This window comes from Tetrao urogallus (assembly GCF_951394365.1).
Source record: "Tetrao urogallus genome assembly, chromosome: 1".
Classification (NCBI taxonomy): Eukaryota; Metazoa; Chordata; class Aves; order Galliformes; family Phasianidae; genus Tetrao; species Tetrao urogallus.
In genome coordinates this window covers 181,683,018-181,708,110 of record NC_136813.1, presented here as the reverse complement: position 1 = coordinate 181,708,110, position 25,093 = coordinate 181,683,018, and the positions used below count along the sequence as shown (strand labels likewise).

General features: G+C 44.3%; 1 protein-coding gene across 1 annotated transcript in view; it reads right to left on the bottom strand.

Moving 5' to 3' along the window:
• Positions 1–15,657: 15,657 nt before the first annotated feature.
• Positions 15,658–25,093, bottom strand: part of PTPN12 (protein tyrosine phosphatase non-receptor type 12) — a gene marked incomplete at both ends in the record, with an annotated part of 68,905 nt that continues 59,469 nt past the window's right edge. The window contains 6 exons of the mRNA XM_079547345.1: positions 15,658–15,719; positions 16,373–16,489; positions 17,801–17,831; positions 18,797–18,885; positions 20,209–20,286; positions 21,991–22,955. Of these exons, the coding sequence (XP_079403471.1) occupies positions 15,658–15,719; positions 16,373–16,489; positions 17,801–17,831; positions 18,797–18,885; positions 20,209–20,286; positions 21,991–22,955 (1,342 nt within the window). The remainder of the gene's footprint in view (positions 15,720–16,372; positions 16,490–17,800; positions 17,832–18,796; positions 18,886–20,208; positions 20,287–21,990; positions 22,956–25,093) is intronic.

The following is a 25,093-nucleotide window of genomic DNA, read 5'->3' as shown; positions in this document are numbered from 1 at the left end:
TTTGCGCTCCTGCTTCTATTTACTCTCGGCTCGCCTCAACCGACAGAACCGGGAGGGACGAGGGGGCGCCCCCTCCTCGCCCAATCGGCGGAGGCGGCGCCGGAGAGACGGCGCGATCGGCCAATGGCGTGGCGGGGAAGGGGCGGGCTCTGAGGCGATTGGGGGCGGCGAGCTCGGCCGAGTGCGTAGTTGGGGAGCGGGGGCTGCGGGCGCTGCAGCCCGGGGGTGGGCGGTGCTCGGTGGGGCGGGGCCGGGCTCCAGCCATAACCCCAACCCGAAGCCCAGGCCGGCGAGGTGGTGGCCGGCGCGTGGGGCTGCGTCGCGGGGAGGCGCTCCTCGGAGCCGGCGCGGTCGGGCGGAGGAGTGCTACGCGTGAACTGACCGCGCGTGGCAGCGAGTTTCCTTGGGAACGTTCCTTCCCGGCGCAGTGGGAAGAGCAGGGCAGCTCCCGCTGCGGGCTTTGTCTGTCGGCCGCTGCCGAGCGGAGCGCTTTGTTGAGTTTTGCGTTCGCTGCGTAAGAAGATGAATAAAGCCCGGAGTTGGGCTTTGGGATTGGTTGTGCTGTTCTTTCCTGCTTCGCGCCTTGTTTCCTTTTGAGCTGCTGCTGCCGGGCTGCACGATAACCTCACTGCTGACATCCAGACGTGGCCCTCGCAGGAATGTATCGCCTGCCCGAGGCAGGAAGAACAGCCCCTGCCTTCTGGTACCTCTGCAAATGAGGAGTTTATGCGCCTCGTGGCAACTCTGCAGGCTGTAAAGCCCTGAATCCCTGCTGCTATCAGCAGCACGTCAGCACTACGTCAAGCCCATTCGGTACGCTTGTGCTTTGGGTGAGATATCGCTGTACGCTCAAGCTCTCAGCTTTGGGTACGTTGAGAAACAAAAGAACAGCGCTTCCGAGGGCTTCGATCTTCAGCAGGAGGAATCCCTCGTGCTTTCGCCCAGAGGAAACTGGCACGGCCCCCGGAGCCTCCCCGCGAAGCCCGGCCACACGCCCGCGGCCCAGAGGCAGCACGGCCAGCAGCACGAGGATGTTCCCTTTGCTTTCCCGGGTAGCACGTTCTGCTTGTAAACACAACGACAAGTTTTTATTGGTTCGTTCTTGTGAAATTTCCATGGCGGAGCGAGGTGACATAGTACCCAATTGTGTGTAACTGTTGCTTGTTGGAGTGCAGTGTGGCTAATGTTTGGAGGCTTTCTGCTGCTATCTCCTATCCGTTTGTCAGCAAGGAAAATTATACAGTGCCTGAAATTCCAGTGCCAGCTCTGTGTTTAAGTTCTCCCGATCCTCCTGCAGTGTGGCACATGTGAAATAATTGCTGTCCTCAGCCCTTCTTCAGCCCTTGCAGAGTGACAGAATGCATTAAATTGCTGTGCCGCTCTCACGGTGAGCATCCATCCCAAAATATTGAAATCAAATATCCGTGTGTCTTTCTTTGTAAATACAGGCCGTTTGGGAATAGGTTGTCTTCAGTGTTACAATAAAAAGGCAGGCCTACCTTCAGTACTGCACGCAATATTTTACTACACTTTGATAACAGTGGGAAGGCAAAATCTGTACAAAGCAATGAAAGAGCGCATCTTGCAGAAGTACCTGTTTAGAATCACAGATTCATTCCAATGTAAAAAAGAAACAGCAGAATAAATATGTTTATAGTAAAACATCAAGCACTGTCTGGTTCTGGGCTCCTCAGTTTAAGGAAGACGGGGAGCTGCTAGAGAGAGTCCAGCACGGGGCTGCAAAGATGGCTGGGGGCCTGGAGCACCGCCTGTGTGAAGAAAGGCTGAGAGACCTGGGGCTGTTCAGCCCAGAGAAGAGAAGGCTGGTGATTTCATCGCTGCTTATAGATATCTAAAGGGTGGGAGCAAGTGGACGGGCCAGACTCTTTTCGGTGGACACAAACTGGAATGTAGGAAGTTCCATACAAACATGAGGAAGAGCTTTACTGTGTGGAGGACAGGATGCTGGGAGCTGCCCGGAGAGGTTGAGGACGCTCCTATTCTGGAGATACTCAAAACCCGCCCAACTGCTTTTCTGCGTAACCTGCTGTAGGCAGCCTGCTGTAGCAGGAGCTGGATTAGAAGATCTGCAGAACCCAACCCCTATGATTCTGTAAAAAAAGTTGCCCTAAACCAGACTGTAACAGAGTGGTACAGCAGTGGCTGTGTGGCAGCCCTCACCCTGCAGTGGCTGCTCTGCGATTTATGAGCTCGAGTGCCTCTGTGGGAATCACTCATCTGCGTGGCTGCAGCGGGATACGGAACCCACAGTGCACAGACAATAGGAGCTGAGTTTTTCCAGAAGACTTTAAATGGATTGTGGAAACTAGATCGACGTGCTTCTTTCTATCATTCCGTGTGCACTTAGGGACATCTGTGATCATTTTCAAGACCGTAAAAAACAAAAGAGGCAAAACCATAACAGTAAAAATGCCAGACGTGTATCAGTTCAGTGTCCAACACACATTAAGGATAAGCTTGGCAGAGTACTGCTTACTACAAACATATTGCCACTTTAATGAAAATAATTATGAAGTATCAAAAGTGAATGCAATGGATTATTAATCAAAACATTTGTTTAAATACACTGTCTTGTTGCACCTAAGTGCTGCACACAGACCGATCAAATGCCTTTGGCTTTATGCTCTTTGCCGCTGACCAGAGCAATGCAACAGAACCTTGCTGATGTCTCCAAATAAAAGTACGGCTTTCTGAAACGTTATTTCAATTCTTGACAGCTTGGTTTCCAGGCACCCATTCTCTTGGTTTGGCATCCATTCAGTTTCTAGCTCAAGCGTGGAAATAAGTGTGCCAAGAGTAAATTGAAAACATTTGATAACACTTAGGCATCTTCATACTGTTTTTTTGTCTACAAAATAAGCAAAATGCAATTATTGCTGCTATTACTTTTTTTCTTGCAGTTCATTAAAAGCCAATCTATTCACCTTGGAAAATCGAGGGGAAAATGAGCCTTCTTGTGAGTAGAGAACGTGCTTCCATCATGTCACAGTGTCATTAATTTTAGAAGACCAGAAAAGCATTGTTTTCTATAGCCACAGTTTTCAGAACAACCAGTGGCACATCCAAGCACTTTGCAATTAGCACCCAAACAATTGAACTCGGTGGGACAGCCAGGACTGGGGTGGGCCTGGAGTGGCAGCTGCTGACAGCACGAGCCTCGTGCAGCACTTGAAGAGTTCCCACCCCGTGCTGTGCTCTCACGTCCTTCACAACAGGCCTGGAGGGGAAGTTTCCCCACGGCCTTTCCTCTCAGAAACAGCTGAGGAACTTGTCCATTTTCTGGCTGCTCAGGGTCAGACATTTGGAGCAGGGCAGACAGCCAGGGCCAGGAATGCCTTTTATTACAGTGTTCATCTGCCAACACTTCAGAATCCATCAAACCCACAGAAGGGAGGAGCTTACGTTGCAGAGAGGACCTGAAATAATCACATCATTTAATGTTTTTCCAAACACCATCTTACTGCCAGTCAGCTCTTAAAGCTGTGTGACGGCTTGCTCTTTCTCACTTAGCTCCTGTGGTTCTTTTCTGAAGCATGGAGCAATGAAGCAAACTTGAGAAGTAGTGACCTACACAGTTTCAAATAATACCTTCCTGCAATTGAAAAGACAATTTGCTTTGCTGGTGTCTTCAAAGGACACAAAATAAGGCCATTTAAGAGGCCCCTAGGAATTTTCATTTTAAAAAAGTGTAATTAATGACAGAAACATCAATATGCAAAAGGATGCAAGTGAAGCAAAACTCTACTTCCCTTCATTTGGGAAGGAAGGGAAGGGAAGGGAAGGGAAGGGAAGGGAAGGGAAGGGAAGGGAAGGGAAGGGAAGGGAAGGGAAGGGAAGGGAAGGGAAGGGAAGGGAAGGGAAGGGAAGGGAAGGGAAGGGAAGGGAAGGGAAGGGAAGGGAAGGGAAGGGAAGGGAAGGGAAGGGAAGGGAAGGGAAGGGAAGGGAAGGGAAGGGAAGGGAAGGGAAGGGAAGGGAAGGGAAGGGAAGTCCTACTCTTTTTTTTTTTCCAGCAAATATTCAGTTAGAAATGAGTCTTCAGCAAACACAGCTGCTTGTCTGTGACTGGAGTTTCAGCTTTGAGTGTGACAGAGGGCTCTATCTGCTCTCTAGGACAGGGAGCTGCTGTAGCCACGTTTCCAGGAACAAATAAGCTGAACTCTAACTGCCTGGACTTAAAATAGCCACATAGCTCATCGTTCCTTCAATACCAGCTTGTCTGTTCTACAGGAGCCTTGTGGCAGGAGAGCTACAGGCTTCACAACACAACAGTGAGTAGTATTGTAAATCTCATTTTTACCAATACCCTTGTATCAGCATGTTCTTCAGTCGATTCATTGGTTGCTTTACTGAAGTGAAAATACCAAGACTTTTTCAAAGATGAGGAAAGTTGATCAATAAAGCTAGATTAGGGCTGTAACTGAAGGATGAAGCAATATCTTACGGGCTTTCAAAGGCTGTTGTAACTGCAATAAGGATATCAAAATGTAACAGCAGACACTTTTCTGTGTGTAAACAAAGTTCTTTGTTCAAGTATAATACAGACATTACAAAAAATACATATACCTATGTATATAGAAAGGCACATATACGAGAGTTGCTCTGAAAGTAATGCCTCCCCGTTTTATTATGTTGGCCCACAACATCAGAGGCAGATGTTGGTGGCATGGCAGTAGAGGTCGAACCTTCCTGCCACTATCCAGTCACATTTTGGTGCTGTGTGGCAAATGGCAGCAGAAGGGCAGAATGACAGAATGGCATCTGAGATAGAAGCGTGTATGAAACAAAGGTGAGGAGTTGAATTCCTCCGTGTGGAAAAAATTGCAGCCTGACATTCATCAACACTTGCTGAATGTTTGTGGAGACCAACGTTCTCCAGGTGGAGAGTGGATGTGATCACAGTGAGGCAGTGCGTGGTGCACTTCAGCAGTGGTGACAGTGACAGTAGGCGCCTCTACTGGTGCAGGCTGCTGCGAGCATAGCATGCAGGCTGTTGCTCATCTTTGATGAAAGTGCATTGCTAATGGCGGTGACTGTTGAAAAAATAGAGTTTGTAGCTGAGAATTTGCTCTACTGAATAGCGTTATTGAGCTCTTTGTATCCAGTGTAGTTTCCATGGAAATAAATAGGAAGCATTACATTTAGAGGAACTTACTTCATATCAAATTCAAAGTGAGAATCCCTGCAGCAGCTGCGTTCAGTGGGAGCTCCACATAACCTCCAGCACATGCCTGTACTGCGTCATGGGCAGAGGAGTAAGAGTGGTTCCAATTACTGCCCATTTACAAACGATTCCCAGCAAACCTGTTCTAGTGGCAGTGTGATCAAGGCAAAGTCTCCATCCATCTAGAGAGGTGGTTTATTTGGACTCTGACAGCATTAAGCAAAATCAAGGTATATCTGAAAGGTTCTATCAGAAAGCCAGGGAACACCTTTTCTTTTTACGTGTTCCATGTACCCTGCCTGAAGTGAATAAAGTACAGCCCAGCAGCTGTGGGTGACTGTCAGCAAGCAGAAGGAAACTTCATACAGAAAATGTATGTAATGACAGTAAGAAGTTTTATAATTTTAGTTGCAGAGATTGTACAGAGCTTGGAAATCCAAGGCATTAATGAGCCTTCTTTGTCATCCCCGCCCAGAACTCCCTGGAGAGAAGCTCTTGCTGTTAGTTCTCTTCTCATAAAACCTTGGAACTCATTTATTGAGCTGAATTGAGGTTACTGGGCTTTCCCAGCTCAGGCTGTTAATGCTTTATCTCCACCTTTTGCCACTGTTTCTGTTCTGGAGAAAAAAGTTGTAGTTTTTATCTATGTAAATCGAGCAACATTGTCTCTCTTTTTGTTTGTTTGTTGTTTTATTTTCCAAACGTTGTAATAATTTTTTCTTCTACACAGAAGCATTACTCACTGTGCCCATACTCGGTTGTACGAAGCAGCTGAACAAGGAGGAAAGGGTAACTGCAGCCCAGGCCAGGTAGCACTGAGGGGTAAAACCCCAGCACTGCACAACCTGAAGGCAGTTCGTCTTCCACTGTTCACCTCAGCTTCCCACTCACGCAAACAATAGCTACCTGGAAAGCTGTACAATACAAAACCTGCCCACAGGTTGTGCTCCCATTGGAGCTTTTTGGGCCAATGGCCGCAGTGACTGCGGGAAGCAGCTCGTTCAGAGTAAGTGCTGCAGGGAGGACAAATCTGCTGTGAGAATCCTTGGGTTGTCTCTGTTGTACTGATGTAACCGGATTGTTGTGCCTGAAGTTTCTAGACCATGCAAGTAAAAAAGTCCTCACACGAGGGCTGGCTGAGGGGAAGATACTGCACTTACATCTCATTAGAATATACTTACATGAAATAAGGACACCTAAAGCATTTAAATGTACATCTTGGGTGGCATGGAAGGGCTTTGGGATCCAGCCATGATGGAATGAGCGATGTTAAAGCGAACCTAACACAGACCGACCGCACCTGGATCCTGAACACAGGCAATAACCCGACTCCTCCCCACCTTGCTGACGTCACGCTGCAGTGGCAGAGTGTTCTGAGACATGCACAGCCCTGCCCTGCTTGGAGGCAGGAATGCTGCACACACCATGGGCAGCCCCGGCCTGCAGCGAGCGCTGAGGCAAGAGTCAGCAGGGCTGCTGGGCCAGAAAGCAGCCAGACCATCCTTCACGGAGCAAATGGAGCTTCATCACAGGAAGAAGAGATACTGGGAAGGCCTCACTTAATAAACGAGTATCATGGAGCTAAAAATTGGCCCCAGCTCACCCTCTGAATATTGTAACTGAGGTTCACTGCGAGATGCCATGGAGCCACGCGGAGTGCTGTTCTCTAGGGTTACTGTTTCGCATGTTCTGCTCTCTAGCAGAACGGGGATGTGTTTCATTGCTTTAAATACTGAGGTAGGCACAGCAACACAATGAGCTGTTCTGCAAGAACTCCTGGTGGGTTTTATGGGTGGGGACAGATGGTGCTCCAGGGCTGTCCCACTGCCACAAGTGATGCAGAGGAGCCCTGAGTTAGAACACAAAGCACGGAGATGTGCAACAACACTTCGCACAGCCTGGGTGCTCTGACAAGCTCAGGAAGAGAACTGCTTCTCAGCAGCATTCCCTGCAGGAGGCAAAGCCTGCTGCAAGCCCACCTACCAGGCAGAGCTGGAGAAGAGCCCCATGCTTGGTGCAACCAAGAGAAGGCCAGCACTGCTTGAGCTCCAACAAAGGCCTTATTCCTTCACTGATTTTTAATTAGAAAAGTTAAAAAACAAACAAACAAACAAACAAACACCCAACTACTTTGCGCACCAAGGGAGCCCCAAACCAAGTGGGACTCAGTTCCCCTAAACAGAAAAACTGAACAGGAGAAATTAATGAGTAACAGGGTTAAACTCAAGGCCAGCTTGGATACCATGCATTATGCACAATGTAAAGTCCTCATTTACCTACAGTTCTGTGGGGTAGATTAAAAACAATAAAAAAATCTACCACTTCAGTGTTCTTTTCAGCCTCTTTAAACTTGTATTTATTTGCTGTCTAAGGACACAGAAGAGGAAAGAGCCAGCCAGCAGCACTGCTGAGATCTGCTAGCTGTTGCACTAGTCTCAGTACAATAACAGCTGATTTACACGATCAAAATCATTACTTGTACTGCTTTCTTCTTATCAGAGCAGTGCACATTTGCAGACGTTCAGATAAATATACATTCATTGCACAGAAATGACTTCAAATAGCCACTGTTCAGGTGACACTTAAAGGTCTGAAAATCTAAACTGTGCCAATCACTGCTTCTGAGCTCATCCCTGGTCTCCCCACCTCCCCAGGACGTCCCAAAGCACCATCCTTGCTGGCTGCCACCACCAGTTTCTGTCCCACCCGGGCAGTGATCTCTCCAGGACCTGTTCAGACACAGATACGCCCATCCCCGCACGTGGATTTTATAAAAACTCAAACCCCAGCAATTTGTTTAACAGCAGAGACTTCCCCGTGCTGCACCCCTGCTGCCTAACCACACCCCTCCTGCCCTCCGAGGAGCTCTCTGAGCTGGGAACCTGCTCAGCAAGTTCATTTGGGCTTTCCACCACCCGCAGGCACAGGCAGCTCCCTCCCCGTGCCCGCTGCCACTCAGCCACCACCACCTCTCTCCTGAGCCACCACCAGCTCTCTGTTCCTCCTGCTGCACCCACCTCACTCTGCACCAGGCAGAGGTCGGGATGCGTTACCTCCATCTTTTGGACGAGGCTTTCCCACCAGGCAGTGGTACACCACTCCTGCAGGGCTCAGATTGCTCTCTGCTCACCCCAGGACGGGGCTATGAGTCACCACCTGATTAACTTGTTCCTGAATCACAGTACATGTGCTTCCCCAAAACCACACCTGTGGTGCGGGCTGTTAACATGAACTGGAAATGTAACCCCACGTTCCTTAGCAAAGCTCACAGGCTATTGCAGTTTCTGAACTGTGTTGTGTAACATACTGAGCTATTTTATTTCAATTTTACGTCTAATTCCCAGCCTTCAACTGGTGGGTTCAGTGGTATTCAGATATCACAGCAGCATATAGAATTGGCTCTACCAGCTCCAACCTTCTCTCTCTTAATGGCAGTCAGGGCATGAAGACAGACCTTTAGTAGGGGAGAAATCCCAAAGAGAAGAGTGCTGGCAGCACTGGTATCACACCATCTAAGTGATACCAATTGGTTGCATTCAGCACACAGCATTCTCAGCAAACCACAAAACTATTCCAGAGATGCAGCAAGGCAGTGATCAGCAAGGGAAAAAAAAAAAAAAAAAAAAAAAAGGAATAGCAAGAGAGAAAGAGCTGATTAAAAAAAAAAAAAAATTAAATAGATGTAGCTGAAGATTGGTGAGGTACCTGGTGAGGTACTGGAACAGGCTGCCCAGAGAGGTTGTGGATGCCCTGTCCTTAGAGGTGTTCAAGGCCAGGTTGGATGGGGCCCTGGGCAGCCTGGTTTAGCATTAAACATGAAGGTTGGTGGCCCTGCATGTGGCAGGGGGGTTGGAGATTCATGATCCTTGAGGTCCCTTCCAACGTTGGCCATTCTGTGATTCTGTGATTTAATTTTGGATTAACAAAGCTGATTTTTTCCTTTTGCCATTAGGCTGGAGATAGAACACATGCAGGCAGGCACAGTCCTGCAGCACAGCTCTCCTCTGCTGGCCCATGGCACATCCAGCACACTGAGCCACTTGGGGCAGCCCTTGGTGCTCTGTGTTATAACCACGGCCTGCTCTCAGAACAGTGCAGCTCTTCCTTCACTTGACTGGAAAGCCCAATCCTCTGTGTGATCTCAGCTGTGATCTGCTTAGAATCATATAATCACCTGAGCTGGAAGGTCACAGAGTCACACAGAATCACAGAATTGTAGGGGTTGGAAGGGACCTCCAGAGATCATCGAGTCCAACCAGCCTGCCAAAGCAGGTTCCCTACAGCAGGTCGCACAGGTAGGCATCCAGGCAGGTCTTGAACATCTCCAGAGAAGGAGACTCCACCACCTCCCTGGGCAGCCTGTTCCAGTGCTCCGTCACCTCACTGTAAAGAAGTTCTTGCGCATGTTTGTGCGGAACTTCCTATGCTGCAGTTTCCGGCCGTTTCCCCTTGTCCTGTCTCCACTCACCACTGAAAAGAGTCCGGCCTCGCCATTCTGCCCCCCACACCTCAGATATTTATAGACCTGGATCAGGTCCCCTCTCAGTCTTCTTTTCTCAAGGCTGAACAGACCCAGTTCACTCAGCCTTTCTTCATAGGAGAGATGCTCCAGGCCCTTCACCATCTTCGTGGCCCTCCGCTGGACTCTTTCCAAGAGATCCCTGTCATGGTCATCCAGTCCACCCCCCTGCAGTGAGCAGGGACACGTACAGCTAGAGCAGGTGCTCAGAGCCCCATCTAGCCTGGCTTTGAGTATCTCCGGGGATGGGGCATCCACCACTCTTACTGTAAAAAAGCTGCTTCCTTACATCCAGTCTGAATTTCCCCTGTTTTAGTTTGAAACCATTTCCCCTTGTCCTATCACAACAGACCCTGCTGAAGCATCTGTCCCCTTCCTCCTTACGGCTCCCCTCCAGATACTGAAAGACTGCTCTCACGTCTCCCCGGAACCTTCTCTTCTCCAGGCCAAACAGCCCAAGCTCTCTCAGACTGCCCTCATAGGGGAGGCGTTCCATCCCTTGGATCATTTTCGCAGCCCTCCTCTGAGCACATTCCAACAGGTCCATCCAGAGGACCAGTATCTCTGTTGCTCAAAGTGGGAAGTGTAGGAAATGTCCCCCTCCTCAGCTGAAATCCCCAGCACAGCACTGCCTGCTGCCCTTAGCAGAGCCCCAGAGCACAAACGTGAGCCTGCACACTCTGCTCAACAGCCCTGCACTGAGCTCCCTGTGGCTGCCTACATGCCCAAGTTACTCACACAACTGCTTGCGCAGGATTTAAGCCAAAACGCAAAACCTGATTTCTTGACTTGGCATCACCACAGTAAGTACTTCACAGGGTACACGACGTTGCAGTGGTCTGTGGAGGAGAGAGCCAAGATATACAGCTGCACAACAGATCAAGACCTGTTCCCAGCTAAGCCTGCAGGGACACCAGCCCTCCAGGAGTTCCCTTCGCTGGATGGGAGCACCAGGCCAACGAGGCTTTCTTCACTCATGGTCTGCATCAAGAGAGCTCTGAGCTTTGCCACGCAGCCTTCAGGACAAGGGAAGTTCAGCATTTGGTACAGAGCTGGAGGGTGATGGGGGGGACAGCACAGCATTGCCTCAGAGCAAGCGGGGAATTCTAGATTTACTGACAGCCAAACACTCAAATGCATATTTTGATCAAGTGCTTGCATTGAAAAGGTCAGAAAAAAGTCACACCAATAGAGCCTGGCATCTGGTGGCTGCTGCTGCTGCTTGTTTCTGTCTCCGTGCAGGCCTCGTGCTGCCTAGCAGGCCCAGAACACGCTGAGGGTTCAGGAGGGCACTGCACTGGCTTGCCCAAGCTGCACTGTGCCCTAATTTCACACGCTCCCTGCACTTAGCTCAGCTTTCAGCCCACACAGCAAAACCCTCCCTGGAGTGATTTCCATCCTCAGGTGCTGTCTGGAGAGCAGCGATGCCACGTGAAAGGCCCTTTGCCTGCAACATCCCATCACAACACACCTGTGGCAGCAGCATGGAATCCCATGCAGCTTTAAAGGCTTTTAGACTTAATTACAACACTGCTAAAAAAGCAGGACCCTGGCAGTGCTCAGTATGTGACTTTCAGAAGAACCATGCTGCCCTGCAAACCCTGTGACAGAGGGAAGTGAATTCTATATGGCTCAGTAGGAAGCTTCAACTCACACTTTATCTACTTACACCACTATAAAATGGTTTGCATTCCTAGAAGTTCTCAGATAGTAAATCCCCTTGCTTTTGAGCTTGCATACACCAGCATCATCCACATTACTCTTCATTCCGGGCAGAGAACTGGGTTAATGCCATTCTCCTGTTTCACAGGCATCAGGAGAGCTAATGGCTGCAATGAACACATCCACACATTGCTAGCATGATGTCACTGAAGTTTACAATAAACATTTGAGAGGCCCACTGCTTCTACACACATACCTTAATGGATACAGCCCCACCAGAGCTTCAGAGACACTGCAGTGCCCATGGGGGCGTCTGTATGTAATACTTGAGCTTTTTGCCTCTCAAAACATTTAGTATTTCTTTTCTTTTTCACCTCCATGCCTTTTTCTTCACTTGGTCTCCTGAAATTTCATTTTGGATTATGGTCAGCCCGGCTGCCTTCCCAGACTCTTTGGTACCAGTTTTTAAATCACTGTGGTTTCAGATGCCTCCTCACTCCCCTGAACGCCTTATTCCTTTTTCTGAATTCTCACCCAGAGCAGAGTGCACAGGGCCACAGCCAGGCACCTTCTGGACATCTTCAAGGAGGAGATCCACAGCCTCTGACAGCTGTGCCAGTGCTCAGCCCTCTGCACAGCACAGCAGTGCTGCCTGGGGTTCAGATGACACCTCCTGTATTCCAATTTGTGCCCACTGCCTCGTGTCCCAGCACTGGGCACCACTGACAAGAGCCCAGCTCCAGCCCCTTTGTGCCCTCCCTTCGGGTACTTAGGAACACAGATGAGGTACTGCTGAGCCTCCTCTTCCCCAGGCTGTGCAGGCGTGGATCCCTCAGCCCCTCAGAGGTGCTCCAGTCCCTATCATCACCTCAGTGGCCCTTCACTGGACCACCACCTGACGAAAATGGCTGACATTAAGATACCCCATTCTAACTGCAGACTGTAAATATCCTCCTCTGCTGCAAAACCCCTGACTTTTACACATCGAGCATCCCTCCCATATCCCCACTTGCTCTCACCTGATCTTTCTGGCCCCACTGCATCACAGAGTTGCTGGTAAGGGCAGCCCTCAACTATAGCTCAAACAAAAAGTATTTTCCTGGATGTACACAATGTCACACAGCAGCTGAGAGCACACAGTCCCCAAACTGAAGTTAGATCAGCCCACGGTCATGTCCTACCCAATGTGTTTAAACCAAAGAGAACTGCCCTCGGAAAGTGATGCAGCTTTCTGCCCACTGGGAACTACCACCTGGAGCACGGTTTCACACTTGTACAGCAGCACACTGCTCCAAGGCAGTACAACTAAGGACTAAAAGCAGCCATCGTGGCAGCACAGAGTTTGGGAGCCTGCTTGTGGTATTGCCCTTCATCTACATCCATCCTTATAAAAGCCCACTTCCCAAGAAAACCAAGCCCTGCTGGCAATACACAGAAGCCCAGAGGTGATCCTTTCAGACTTCTCCTTGCTTTCGCAGGTGTGAGTGAGAAACTTCTTTAAGGAAAATGACACGCAAATGCAGCCGGCTTTCTTAACAGACAGCGAGAAATGTAACTGGGCTGAGCAGTGCGTGGCCCTTCGTCACACTGAGCCAACTGCACACCTGATTCATGCTGCACTTTGAAGGCTGAGGCTGAAGGGCCTTGGGAGGCAGTGGAGAAACAACCAACACTGGAGCTACACTCTGGGAAAGAACGCATCAGGCTGGTTTCAATACACAGAGTCCAATTATTTGGCCTAGTTCAGATCCAGTGATAATTTTTGTGAACTTTTTCTAAGTTTTTGACATGCGTTTTTTTGTGTTAGACTGAGTAACAGTTTGAAGTTACACTGTGCTCATCTCTTACCGCCCACAGACACAGCGACGTGGGCAGCTTTGGCCTTGCACTTAAAGCTGTCAGTTTTCCTGAAATGAAATAGGGAAAATATTAAATTCAGATGAATGTAAGCACGCGACCATGAGCTGTAAAACAGATCTGCCGAAGACTGCAAAAATCAGTACAAAAAAAAAAAATCAGTGCAGGATGGTTTCAGTCTCATATTTGCTACAGCAAGGCTGAGGATCTGCTATGACAAACTCAGCCTGGAATACCATAAAACTCATGCAAATTTAAGGGGAAAAATATGAGCCTAGAAGTTCTGCACAGTACACATGATTCCTGACAGTCATGAGCAAGAGTCAAATGTGAAAAGTGGACTATCCACAATCTGTATAATTTTATACATTCCTGGTACAGAGAAATAGAAATGACCCTGAAAGTATACACCTAACATACATTTGGAAGTTTTCTTATGGAGCAGCTGCTTCAAGAAGTCTGTGCTTTGGACTGCCCAGAGGTAACAACAGCCCATCGCAGAACTGCGGGACGTCTGTGAGAGGGAGGCAAAGCTCATCTTCCCTGCAAGGAATGTAACTGGACCACCTTCATTCTGCAGGCTGCAGGACAGTCCAGCTGTGCCAGCTGCTACAAAGCAGGCAGCCATTGATACAGGTCAGCCCAAATGGCATCTGTGAGTGAGTTTTTGTTAAATGAGTAATTGCAAAATCATACCCAGGGGGAGCTAAGGTGAAGTACTTCAAGCACATTCAGTTCTTTGAAAGCACTCCCCAGGCAGGCAGGCATGCTGTGGTTTGTACCAAACACACTGGGATTTCTCCACAGTCCAAAACAGTTGTTGCAGGTTATGTATCTTTTGCAAATTGTTTGCATGCTGCCACCTGGACATTAGATCTCCTTTAGCAGAGAGGCCCTAAAGGTACAAATACACAATTTGACACAACATTTCCACAGCTAAAATTCAGACTAATAGACAGTTCCTCTACCTAAAATAAGCTTTTTTACCCTGAACATGTCATGCACTACTGCTAGCCACAGCTTTAAGCCATTAACAGAGATGAAGACCTGAGGATCACTATTTGTATTCATGTACAAAAGCTATAAGCTAAGCCAGGCTGCCACCCTCCCGCCTGTTTTAGACTGCTTCTGAATACAGTTGTTTTCCTAAGAGTAAAAACACCCATACTGCAATTTTTACTTTCTTTAATTTAAAGATTCTATTACAGAAAAGTTTAAGTAAGGAATCCTTATAAGGATTAACTCTCGATGTAACATACTGCCAAGATACAGTGTAGTTGCAAGGGCTCTACTTGAACCTTCATATAAGTTGTTTTCTTACATACAGAGTTTCCCAACAACAAAAATGGTACTTACCATTGAGAGAGAAGACAGTGGTATTTAACAGTCCTTTCACCAGTGTTCTGGTTTTCCCCAAATTAGAAACACGCCACATTCAAATTGTAAAACTATTCTACAGAAAGTTGACAGGGATGAATTTTCTACAAATTGCAACTGATGAAACATCAAAATGAAAACTAAGGAGTGTTGAAGATGTAGAACGGTTTCTCTTTTACTGGCAGGTCAAATATACTAGAAACATACAAATATTTTCAATCATCTAATTCCAGATGAACTCAAAACACTGAAGTAACATACACAGGCTAAGAGAATTCAATATTGTTCCAAGGCACTTACTGAATCTCTGTGACTAGATGAAAACCAGAACAAATCAGGTCTGACAATTAAACAGTATATAATATAAAAATAACCTTTTGCTTACAATTTACAAAATGTATTACAATCTTTATCTCTGCTAACCTGCAATTCTGGCTGTGTGTGTCCAGCAATTCTGTAAAAAAAAAAAAAAAAAAAACATAAAAAAAAAAAAAAAAACCCCAGAAACTATTTTCTAAAACTTCAGGGCAAATAATTTACAAATAAGGTACACAAAAATTTAGATCATGCAGAGATTTCTTACATCTTCTGTTAATATTTTATGATTGCAACTTTATCAAATTATATACTTGCCCTGTACATATACAAAATAATGCATACACGGTAATCAAACGTTAGCAAAAAGTAGTCCATAAACACAATCTGTCCGAAGTATTACTATATTAACATATGTCTACAAGCAGCGTGTAACAGGGTTAAAAGACATTAAGGCAATAATACTTGAAGTTACAAAATAAATCATATGTAATACTTTCTCCTAAGTGTAATAAGGCAGGTAGATGGCCCCAGCAAAAAGTTAAGTTGTAATACTGGAATCCACTGTTGTGAACAATGTTTAAGGTTTTGCGTGGGATGTACTGTGAAGGTGTACCATCTGGTAGTTAGATCTACACTGCTCTGTGTTAGTTGCCCCCCAGAAGAGTGGAATACTATTTTTCTAGTTCAGTGGCACTTGAGTTTTCCAGTATAATTTATTGATAGTATGTCCATAAGTCTTGGATCATGTCCATTCTGAAGGTGGCTCTCTCGGTCCTCTGGGCTTTCCGCAGCGGTTACCAAAACCTAAAGAAACAAACATGTTTAATACTGCTGTGCACTTGGACAACACCACCTCACCAATGTTGGCAGCAGTCAGAAGGACCACTGTAAGATGTGCTCCAGCTCCTACATAACAGCTATATTCTCAGGGCTAAAAAGGCTGCTTTCTGGTATCAAAAACTCTAGAGGTACTAAAGCCATAGAAAATGCAACTATATACAAATTGCCCATGTCTGTATGTCGCTATTTAAACCTCTTTTGGAAGGTACGTATCAGTACATACAGTATTCCAGCCTTTGTTATTATTTACTGATACTCTTCCTCCTGAGTACCAAAGCAGTTTTTCCAAATGTTATTTCTGAAAGCTCCCAATGTTCTATAGAGGTTATATCATAGAATCATAGAATTGCTCAGGTTAGAAAAGACCTTAAAGATCATCAAGTCCAACTGCAACCTAACCCTCATTAAAACAACTTTAGAAGTGATTAATGCCCAAGAACACCCGTGTTTCTCATTCTGGGTAAAAGTGACACTGATGAGACAGGACCAGCTTACTTGGTCAGGTTTTGCCCACTGGTAAATCGGAGGAAGGTAGCAGCAGCTATCCAAACCAGTACTGTTAATGAAATCTCCTGTTTCAAATATCAAGCAGTTAGCTTTGAATGAACTGCAATTACCAATATCTGTTATTTCTGCAGGAAGATCTGAAATTTGACCTCTCGGATCACTAGAACCAGAAAAAGCAATCTGAGGTAAAACATCCGTTGGTGTTTTGTTGCTTATTTCAGGACGACCTGGAAAACAAAGACACACTCCTTGAATGCAGCGCTCATTCAGGCAGAACTTGGTGCTATTTTTAACTACAGCTCAGTTTGGAACATTAAGTGCATCAAATACTGTTTACAAAAAAGATTGAACAGCACATTTTTCTTAAAAACACTTCAAAATCGTTCACATGCAGATGCTCAGCAATTCCAGAGACACGTCCCTGCTTACCAAATACAAAATGTCCTTTTAAGGAAGTTTGAAAGGATGTCTAAAACCCGCGGAGGTCACAATGTACCATTTAGTACATCAATACAAACTCATGTGTCCACGTCATTTCTAAATGGAAGGTGCTTAAGGACACATTAAGTAACTATGTATTCCATTATTTATATAATCACCTACTAGCAAATCTGTAATATTTTGGAACACTATTTCACTGTTTAAAATTAGCTCTACCAAGCACTTAACACAAGCCCAAATAGACTGCAACAGCCCATTCCAGCATGCACAGAAGGTGCGTGGCAGATCAACCAAGATCGCAGCTGAAGCCGTTTGTTTGATCAGGTTGCTGCACTACTGAACAGCCGATGGACTGCTCTGCTTACTGAAACCTTTTCAGAAGATCAAAACTGCAATGCTTTGCTAATTATGCAATGCATACAGAAACACCTGCTTCTCTGTAGTTTAGTAACATGAAATAAATCTACAAGCTTCCACAATTACTACTGCAGTAACACAGGAAGGTTTTAGTTTAGCTGAATAAAGATATTTTTATTTTAACAAAGATGAAAATTCAGTTATTTTGGTCTTAATTATTTTAGCATACCAAAAGTATATTAATTTTTCAATGCGACTTATAGCGTTTCCTGAGAAAGCAGGTAGTAGTTTAAGGAACAGACAGCCCTTTCAGAAATGCCAATGTTTTGAAAATATACCTAAAATACTTGGTGAGCCAAGTCAAGGCCTAAACATTTTTTGGGGTAGGAAATATGTTTTTTGAAGTGAGAGATTCATTTGTGGCAGGCCTACCATCATTTCTAGAGATGTGTTGAGGAAACAGAAGCACTGCGGGCTGGAAATGGCTTTTGAAGCAATCACATTTCTTTTCCAAAGTTAGAGCGTGAAATATTTGCATCTCCAGAAAAAGAAAAATTGTTACTTTCTGATCTTCTAATAAAAATACACCCAATGCACTCTATCAGTTCAAGTGCTAGAATTACTTGAACTGTTTCCTCTTACAGGGTTGCTAGACAAATTGCTAAGTGGAAGAAGCATTCTTTCTCATATTGGAAAAACAAAAAACAATGATAATGGCCACAACCTTTCCCATCACTTACCAGGTATTACAGGTGAAGTTGTTTTCAAACCCTGTGGATGAGAAATATTTACAATAGTTTTATTAAATGCTTTACATTAGTTTGAGGGCAAAAGAAGTTAAAGATAAAAATATCCTCAAAGAATATATAACATCTGTGAGAATACCTGCTTATTCCTGCACTAAAGACTCGCTATAACACAAACAAAATGTTACAGTAGCTAATTAACACTTTACTATCAGGACTGCACTTAAAATTTCAAAAAATTTGAAGGGATCACATCACAGACTGTTTGCAAACTTGAATGGTTTCTCTCTCAAACTGAAGTTCCTGGAAATTCACACCCGCCTTTTTGGCAATCTTTTAAATAGTGTGCAAAGGCAGCAGTAAATCGTCTTCGGGGGAGGCGTAGAAAAAGGCAGAAATGCAAAGAGAATTTGTGTAAATTTGAAAATTTTTACCAAGTGTTTACACTGACTTTGAGCAATCAGTAGATTGATGTGAATACCGAAATTCAATGGTTAGAGAAGGGATGGCTTAAAAATAAATACAGATACAATAAAACCTTCAGGCAGTGAAGCTGATTGTCCACATTTTATGAGCTCTCTGTCTTTGGAAGTTTTCAAGACTCAACTGGATAAAGCCCTGGTCTGACACACACTGTGCAGGAAGTCCAATTAGAAACAGCAATTCCCTTCCAGCTCAAACTGTGCTATGATTGATTAAGCGCAGGGGCAAGCCTTGTAAAAGCAGTTTATTTACATTCTAGAAGGTGCAGTTTAAGGGATATTAATGATGACATTGCTGGACTTTAAAAACAGTTTTTTTGGAAGCTCGCTCTTCACACATCAATTCAGCAGCTACGGCAGGGTAACAACCAGCTGGCTTGCAGATGCTCAACAGCCCTAGGTTTTTTTTTTGTATGTATTTTGCCTTTTCATTAGCTCCAAATGAGTTTTTTTCAGTAGCTCCAAATGAAACTAAAAATGAAAAATTAGTACAGTTTTCTTTGCTTACCGTATAGATTGATTGTTCAGGGAGATGCTGATCACGCAGTATGCTCCACTCAGACTGTGCAATCATAGCTGACTTCGGTAAGGGTGTGCCTAGGAAGAATTACATGAAAATCTTCATACTTGAATCCTCTGCATGATGAGGCATTAGAACACAGCATTAGAAACATGATATAAAGCAACTTATTCTAATCAAAAGCTTGTACAACCTGAAACTCTCTTCATGAAGGGTTTTCAAGTTTCAGGAAGGCTTGACAGCAGAAGTCAAACACAGTTCTGCATTTTCTATTCACACTTTGTATCTTTAGCGGTTCCTACCCAATACAAGAATTTTTCAGTAGTGTTTTTAAAATTTAACTCAACAATAATAGATCTGAAAAAGGCACAGTTAGCAGAAAAAAGCCCCCACAAGAAAGGACACCCTTATCAGCTTTGCTGAAATAACGAAAAAACACAATCAAAACTGAAGTACTTTTAGTGGCTTCAGGCCTGAAGAGATAAGTATTGCTTGTGTTCTTACAGAAGTCCTAAAATTATGTATTTTCCTACCACAGCATATCGAACAAAAGGATCCCTGTGACTCAGCTTTACTTACTGTACGCTGTTACACGCTTACTGCACTAATATGTTTAGGCTGAAAATACCTGCATTCCCTTCTTCAGACATGTTTCTGGAAGTTCTGCACAGTGATAACAGACCAAAACCCGAGTAAAAAACTACTCCACCCCAGGAGTATTTTTGTGTTTTATGTTTTTCCTCTTGCTTGCTTGTAAGATACCAAACATCATTCTGTTTTGTGACTTAATTTTCATTTATCTTTTTAATTCTCTGCAGCTGCTAGTTCAATGAGTGAAAAGCAAAGATATCAGCAAGTTTGTAAGTATCACTTTTCTCTTGCAGCTTCAGGCAAATAGCAAACTGTATTTAGCATAACAGGACTTGTTCACCACAAGCACTGCATTATGGTATGTCATTATCTTTTGATCTTTCCTCTTCACTTTCTGCTGCTAATCTGATTCTGAGCAAAGGAAGTCCTGTGTTTTCCTGTTCCCTACCTGCAGTAGCAATGCCACATAAAATATCAAAGGAATTCCCCAAATGGAAAAATTACTTTATTTCCATACAGTTCAGACTGAAAACCAGCTCCACTAGAACCAACGCTGACATCTCCAGCATAATGAAGTACCACACCATAGCACTCTTGGTCTGAAGTTGAGAAGTAATTTGACTGCGTTCAAGTGCTTGTGGAAGTTATCAAGCAAGCTCAAAATAATAAACTAAATTTGCTAGATTTCATTCCATTTTACAATTTGCTCTAACACCTCAAAACTAACCAAAAAGCAGCAGCATCCAAATACAACACTGAAAGGAATTCCACACTTCCTCCACAACTGTCACAGAGCATAAAAAACTCACTTGGTTCACTCGCTAATACAAATGATTCCGGTGTTCTTTCTGGGAGTGGGGGAGAAGAGTCTTCACTATTATCAGCATCTAAATGAAATTTAGTCAAGACATTTAGTTACGTTAAAGAACACATTTCTGAAGTCAATCTTTTGATATGAGAGATGATCCTAAGCTAAAATGAGAAGTGCTCAATAATAGTTCCATGTAACACAAACAAACCATAGTGACCCTGAAAAACAAGTAACAAACTGTAAAAATTGAATAAAATAAAATCATGCCATTCTTGTGAATTCAGCAACATGCCAGCACCAAGGCTGTACTGTTATTTCAGAATAACTGCCATGTGCAGTTACACAGAAAAAGATGCTGTGTGATGTTTCTCCCATTCTTTATCCTACTTCTGACATCTTATTTTACATTTGCGTGTTGTGTTCTTAGAGCATCTACATGAAGAGATATGTATGGAAGTAACAGTGTTCAAACAGTGATAAATAGTGACTGCCTTGGGCAATAAGGAAAAAAAGTCAGTACTGCCACAATAACTTGGTTTTGGAGGACCTGCCTGCTATTTGAGAAGGACTGCTTACTTAAATGTTAAAGAAACTATGACAAAGTTCTCTGCCTTTGCTCTACAGAACACTTTTAATGTGCCCCAGGTTTAAGAACTGCAGGTACATTTATATGCTTGTATTGTTTTGTGTGCATAAATAACAATTACAGAGTCTATAGTGTTTTCAAAGTTGGAAATAATTCACCTTTCTGAATATGTGAGCTTTGAAGCAGCTGGCCGCACTATGCATCATCAAGTGAACTCATTCTTGCCAGAGAAAAAGGCACAAGGTGTACACAGTCCTGAAGCAAGGGCATCACTTAAGGACTGCCTAGTGCAAAAGTCTGATCTACACAGAGAAACACAGTCACCTTCCAGCTGCACAGCCTTACCACTTCCTTTCTTGGACTTTGCACTGTCAGATTCTGAGGCCTAATTTTCTTCCCAGTTCTGTCCTCCACGTGATTTAAGTGTGCCAGCCTGACTGAAAACCAAAGCTGGACATTTTAGGACCCTTTTACCTTTAATGAAGCATGCTGGCACTCTGCAGAACTGTTCTTGCCTCATTTTGTGCAAACTTCCCTTGCTCAAATAATTTCCAAAAAGCAGTAAGATTTTCAAAGCATAGCTGAGTTCATTGGTTAAAATAATTACTGAAGCAGAATTTGGATTAATTTCACATGAACAGGATTGTTACTTTGTGTCTTTCTGGCCACAGACAGAAGAGGAGGAAAGTAGGGCTAAATATTTACAGTGCTATGAAAACACAACAGTCTAATCTGGAGCAACTTCCAAGACTGCTACAGTGAAAGAAAATGCACCTACATTTTTAAGATCAGCACTTCCACTAATAAGCATGAATTTCTACAGGAATTTCACATACAGCATACTTCAGCTACCCAAAGCTGGCACTGTTATAGATACTTCCACTAAAACCAAAGCAGCAAAAAATCAGAAAGTAAAATTCTAACACGAGGAAAAAATGTGGCAACCAGTAACACAGAAACCAGCAATTAATTATGCAATAATGCTTTTGAAGCAGGTTAGTGAGGTCTGTAGTTCCTATAATCTAACAGACACAGCTCTCGTGAAGAACTGAGGAAGAGTTACATCCTTTGCAAAGCTGCCACACTACGCCATTTAAATTCCCATTTGAAAATCTGCACTGTAAAGAAACTAGCCCTGTTCTACAGATGTAACCAGGATAAAGACTAGCACTTCCAAAACACAGCAACACATACCTTTGCCATCTTCAGAACACATTACAGCAGCTAAGTCTTGCCTAGCAATTGACATTGGCAATACTTTTCTGGCAGAGATGTTTTCGGTAGTAGTGGCAGCAGAAACAGTGGCACTTGCGGTTGAAATATTAGATGCACTTCTGCTCATGGCTCCATCAAAGTTCATTTCATCTGTGTCAGAATCATCTGAATGAAGGGGATTAGTAAAACAGAGGGGCGCTCGAAGAGAAACAGCAGTATGATCACCTTTATCACTGGAAGGAAGTTCAACCGTGGTGTTCGATACTAGAGAGAGAGCATTAACCCCGTGACATAAGCCATCTGAAGACACATCTTCAGACACTGATGTACGCAGTGCATTTTCAGGCCCGTGCAGCGACCACCTGGCGTGTCCCTTTTCTGTTAGAGGCAGGCGATCTGGTCTTGGTGGAGCATCAGACACCTGCTGGCCCTGCAGACTTTCTGGTGAAGGTATTAAGGCTGTGTTAGACTGTGGCACGCTGCATTCCATACATGAGTTTTTAGAAGCATCCACAAATGAATCCCCTGAAACCTGCTCCTGTGACTTCAAGTTCTTATCAATTACAGAGGATGATGTGGGCTTAGCTTTAATAGCATGTCCCCTGTTCAACAGGGAGTTCCCATCAAAGCTTCGTGGGCCCTCCTGAAGAGGAACTTTCCTGATTTCAAAGCTCAAGTTGCGCTCCAGCCTTTTCTCCATACGTTCACTGGGTTCGCTCTTTCCTGAAAGTTCTGTGGTTTTATTATAATTCTCATTGAGGTCTGTTGAATGCTCTGATGAGACCATGTGCAAAACTGGCTTTGGATGGTATCTGTCATTGTCCTGCCACACCGTAGTAACTGTCGGATAGGCTGATGGAGGAGATGGTGTTAAGATAGGTGGTACCGGCTGAGGCTCCGGAGGCTGCAATATTTCTTCTTTAGCATCTCCTTCTACAAGGCAACTGCAAAAAACAATGATGTAAGTTTCCTGTATTTTGGTAACATTTTAGATAACCATCTATCTGACTGCCATAGTAATGCTTTGATACCAATACTGAACTCCAAGAAGCACTTCCACTGCATACAAATGACGTTCATAAAATATGACTCATGGAACAGGCAAGAATTATGTCAACACACACTAAAAGTTTTTCAGTATAACAGGGTATAAATTCAGGCCAAAGCTAATCCTCACTGATGCTTTAAAGATTGCTCACATCCTTTCCCAGAAGCATGCTTTCAGAGATGTGTCTGCCAGGCCCTCTTGCGGCAGCATTCCAGTACTCTTGGCTTTCTTCTTGTTTAAGAAGTAGCTCAACGGAATTCAGCATAGGGAATTTTCAATAAAGCTAGGAAAAAAATCTTTAAAAGACCTTATATGAGCTAGAATACAGCTTGTCTAATACCAAACATCTTTATTTTCCTTCATACGTCCAGAAGGATTTCACTATGTTTGTGTATTTAATTGTTTCATAGATGCAAGGCTAACAGCGCAGATCAAACTTAACTGACATGAGGGAAGCAGTATAAAAACATTCACAGTAGAGTATCGTTCAAATTATAGTGCATATTATCAAGATTATTGGCAATTACTGCAGCTCATTTTCAGCTTTTTCAAAGGAGAAGCTCTACAGGCATACAGTCAATTGACTTTCACATTATATAAAGAATATTTACTATCAAATATTTCGCACAGCTAAGATCCTGTCTACAAATAGGAATCATTTTCATTTCAGAGCCTTTAAAAATATTTCCTTCCATCACGTAAGCAAAGCAACTGAGAGAAAAGAACAGAAAAACAATTAAGTACTTTAAAGAAACAACAGCTTCGATCCAGTAGATATAATCAAAACAGGATGAACTAAGGTTTGCAAAGGACTTCAATTTGGCCATATGCTGAGACTGAGGAACTGGCCCAACGCTGGCAATGTCATTCATCTTCATGAGAAAGTATTTCACTTGTGCAGAGACACAAGCCAGCACAATGTCCAGGACAGTGATCAGTAGAAGACAGATGCTCCCAGCCAGCTAGACAGGCTGTTCCCAGAGTCTTTACTGACTGGTTCAGGTGGTCCCAGTATCAGGGTAACCTTGAGTAAAGCAACAACCAATTAAACCCCATACATCTTAAGTTTTTTGGGATAACTATAAATCACCCAAACCCAGCTCTGCAGCAGGAGGCCTAGAACCTTCTCTTGCAGACAAGGTCATTGCAGAACTTTCTTTTCTCTTGAAAGGTTACTGCTAGACCTTAGGCTTCCTTTTGTATTCCAATACCTTGTAGAACTGAACCTATTCAAAGAAACCCATCACAGTACTTCTGTAAAATATATTTCTATTAACAAAGCTAAAGACAAAAAGCAGAGGCCTTCAAAAAGGCAAAAGCTCCTACTAGCTTGCTAGGTGATAGACCTGTCTGTCTGACAGCATTTGCAGTTGTGGAAAACTTGAAAGAATGTAACACACCTAATAGACCTGGAAATGTGCCAGTAACAAATCTCACTGCAGATTACATTGCCCAGCAGATTACATTGCCCAGACCTTGTGCATTGAGGCTACTGACATGAAACTGCCATCCTCTCAGTAGCAGTCAATCATACAGTGCTAACCCACTGATGAAGGATGAGACTCGACAGATTTTGCAGAAAACAAAAAATTTCATGATGTGCCATCAATTAACAAAGAAACCAAGCCTCTGGAGTTTGTAAGTGAAGGCTGGTATCTAAATACAGGCTGCCACTCAATTGCCAGGAAACATACAGCTCTACCATTAGATCTCTTCCTCCTACGTATCTTCTGTAAAGGGAGCTCTGACTGAAGTCTGGAGTCCAACATAGGCAAGTTTCAGCAACTGCAAGGAAGTTCAGAAAACTCAACTGGCTCAACTCAGTCACGTAACACAATCAGAAACAAGATGCATCTTTTTGAAGTTCTTTTTAATCAGACAGTAACTTGTACAGAGACAGACTGTCAGTACTGCCAAAACATGGACCAGACCAAGGAAAAGGACTGTCATTAACAATTACATTTGCCTTGTCGATCACGGCATTCAGGTTTCCTAGACAAGTCTCCACTTCCCTTCTGTTGCAATCAGAAAACT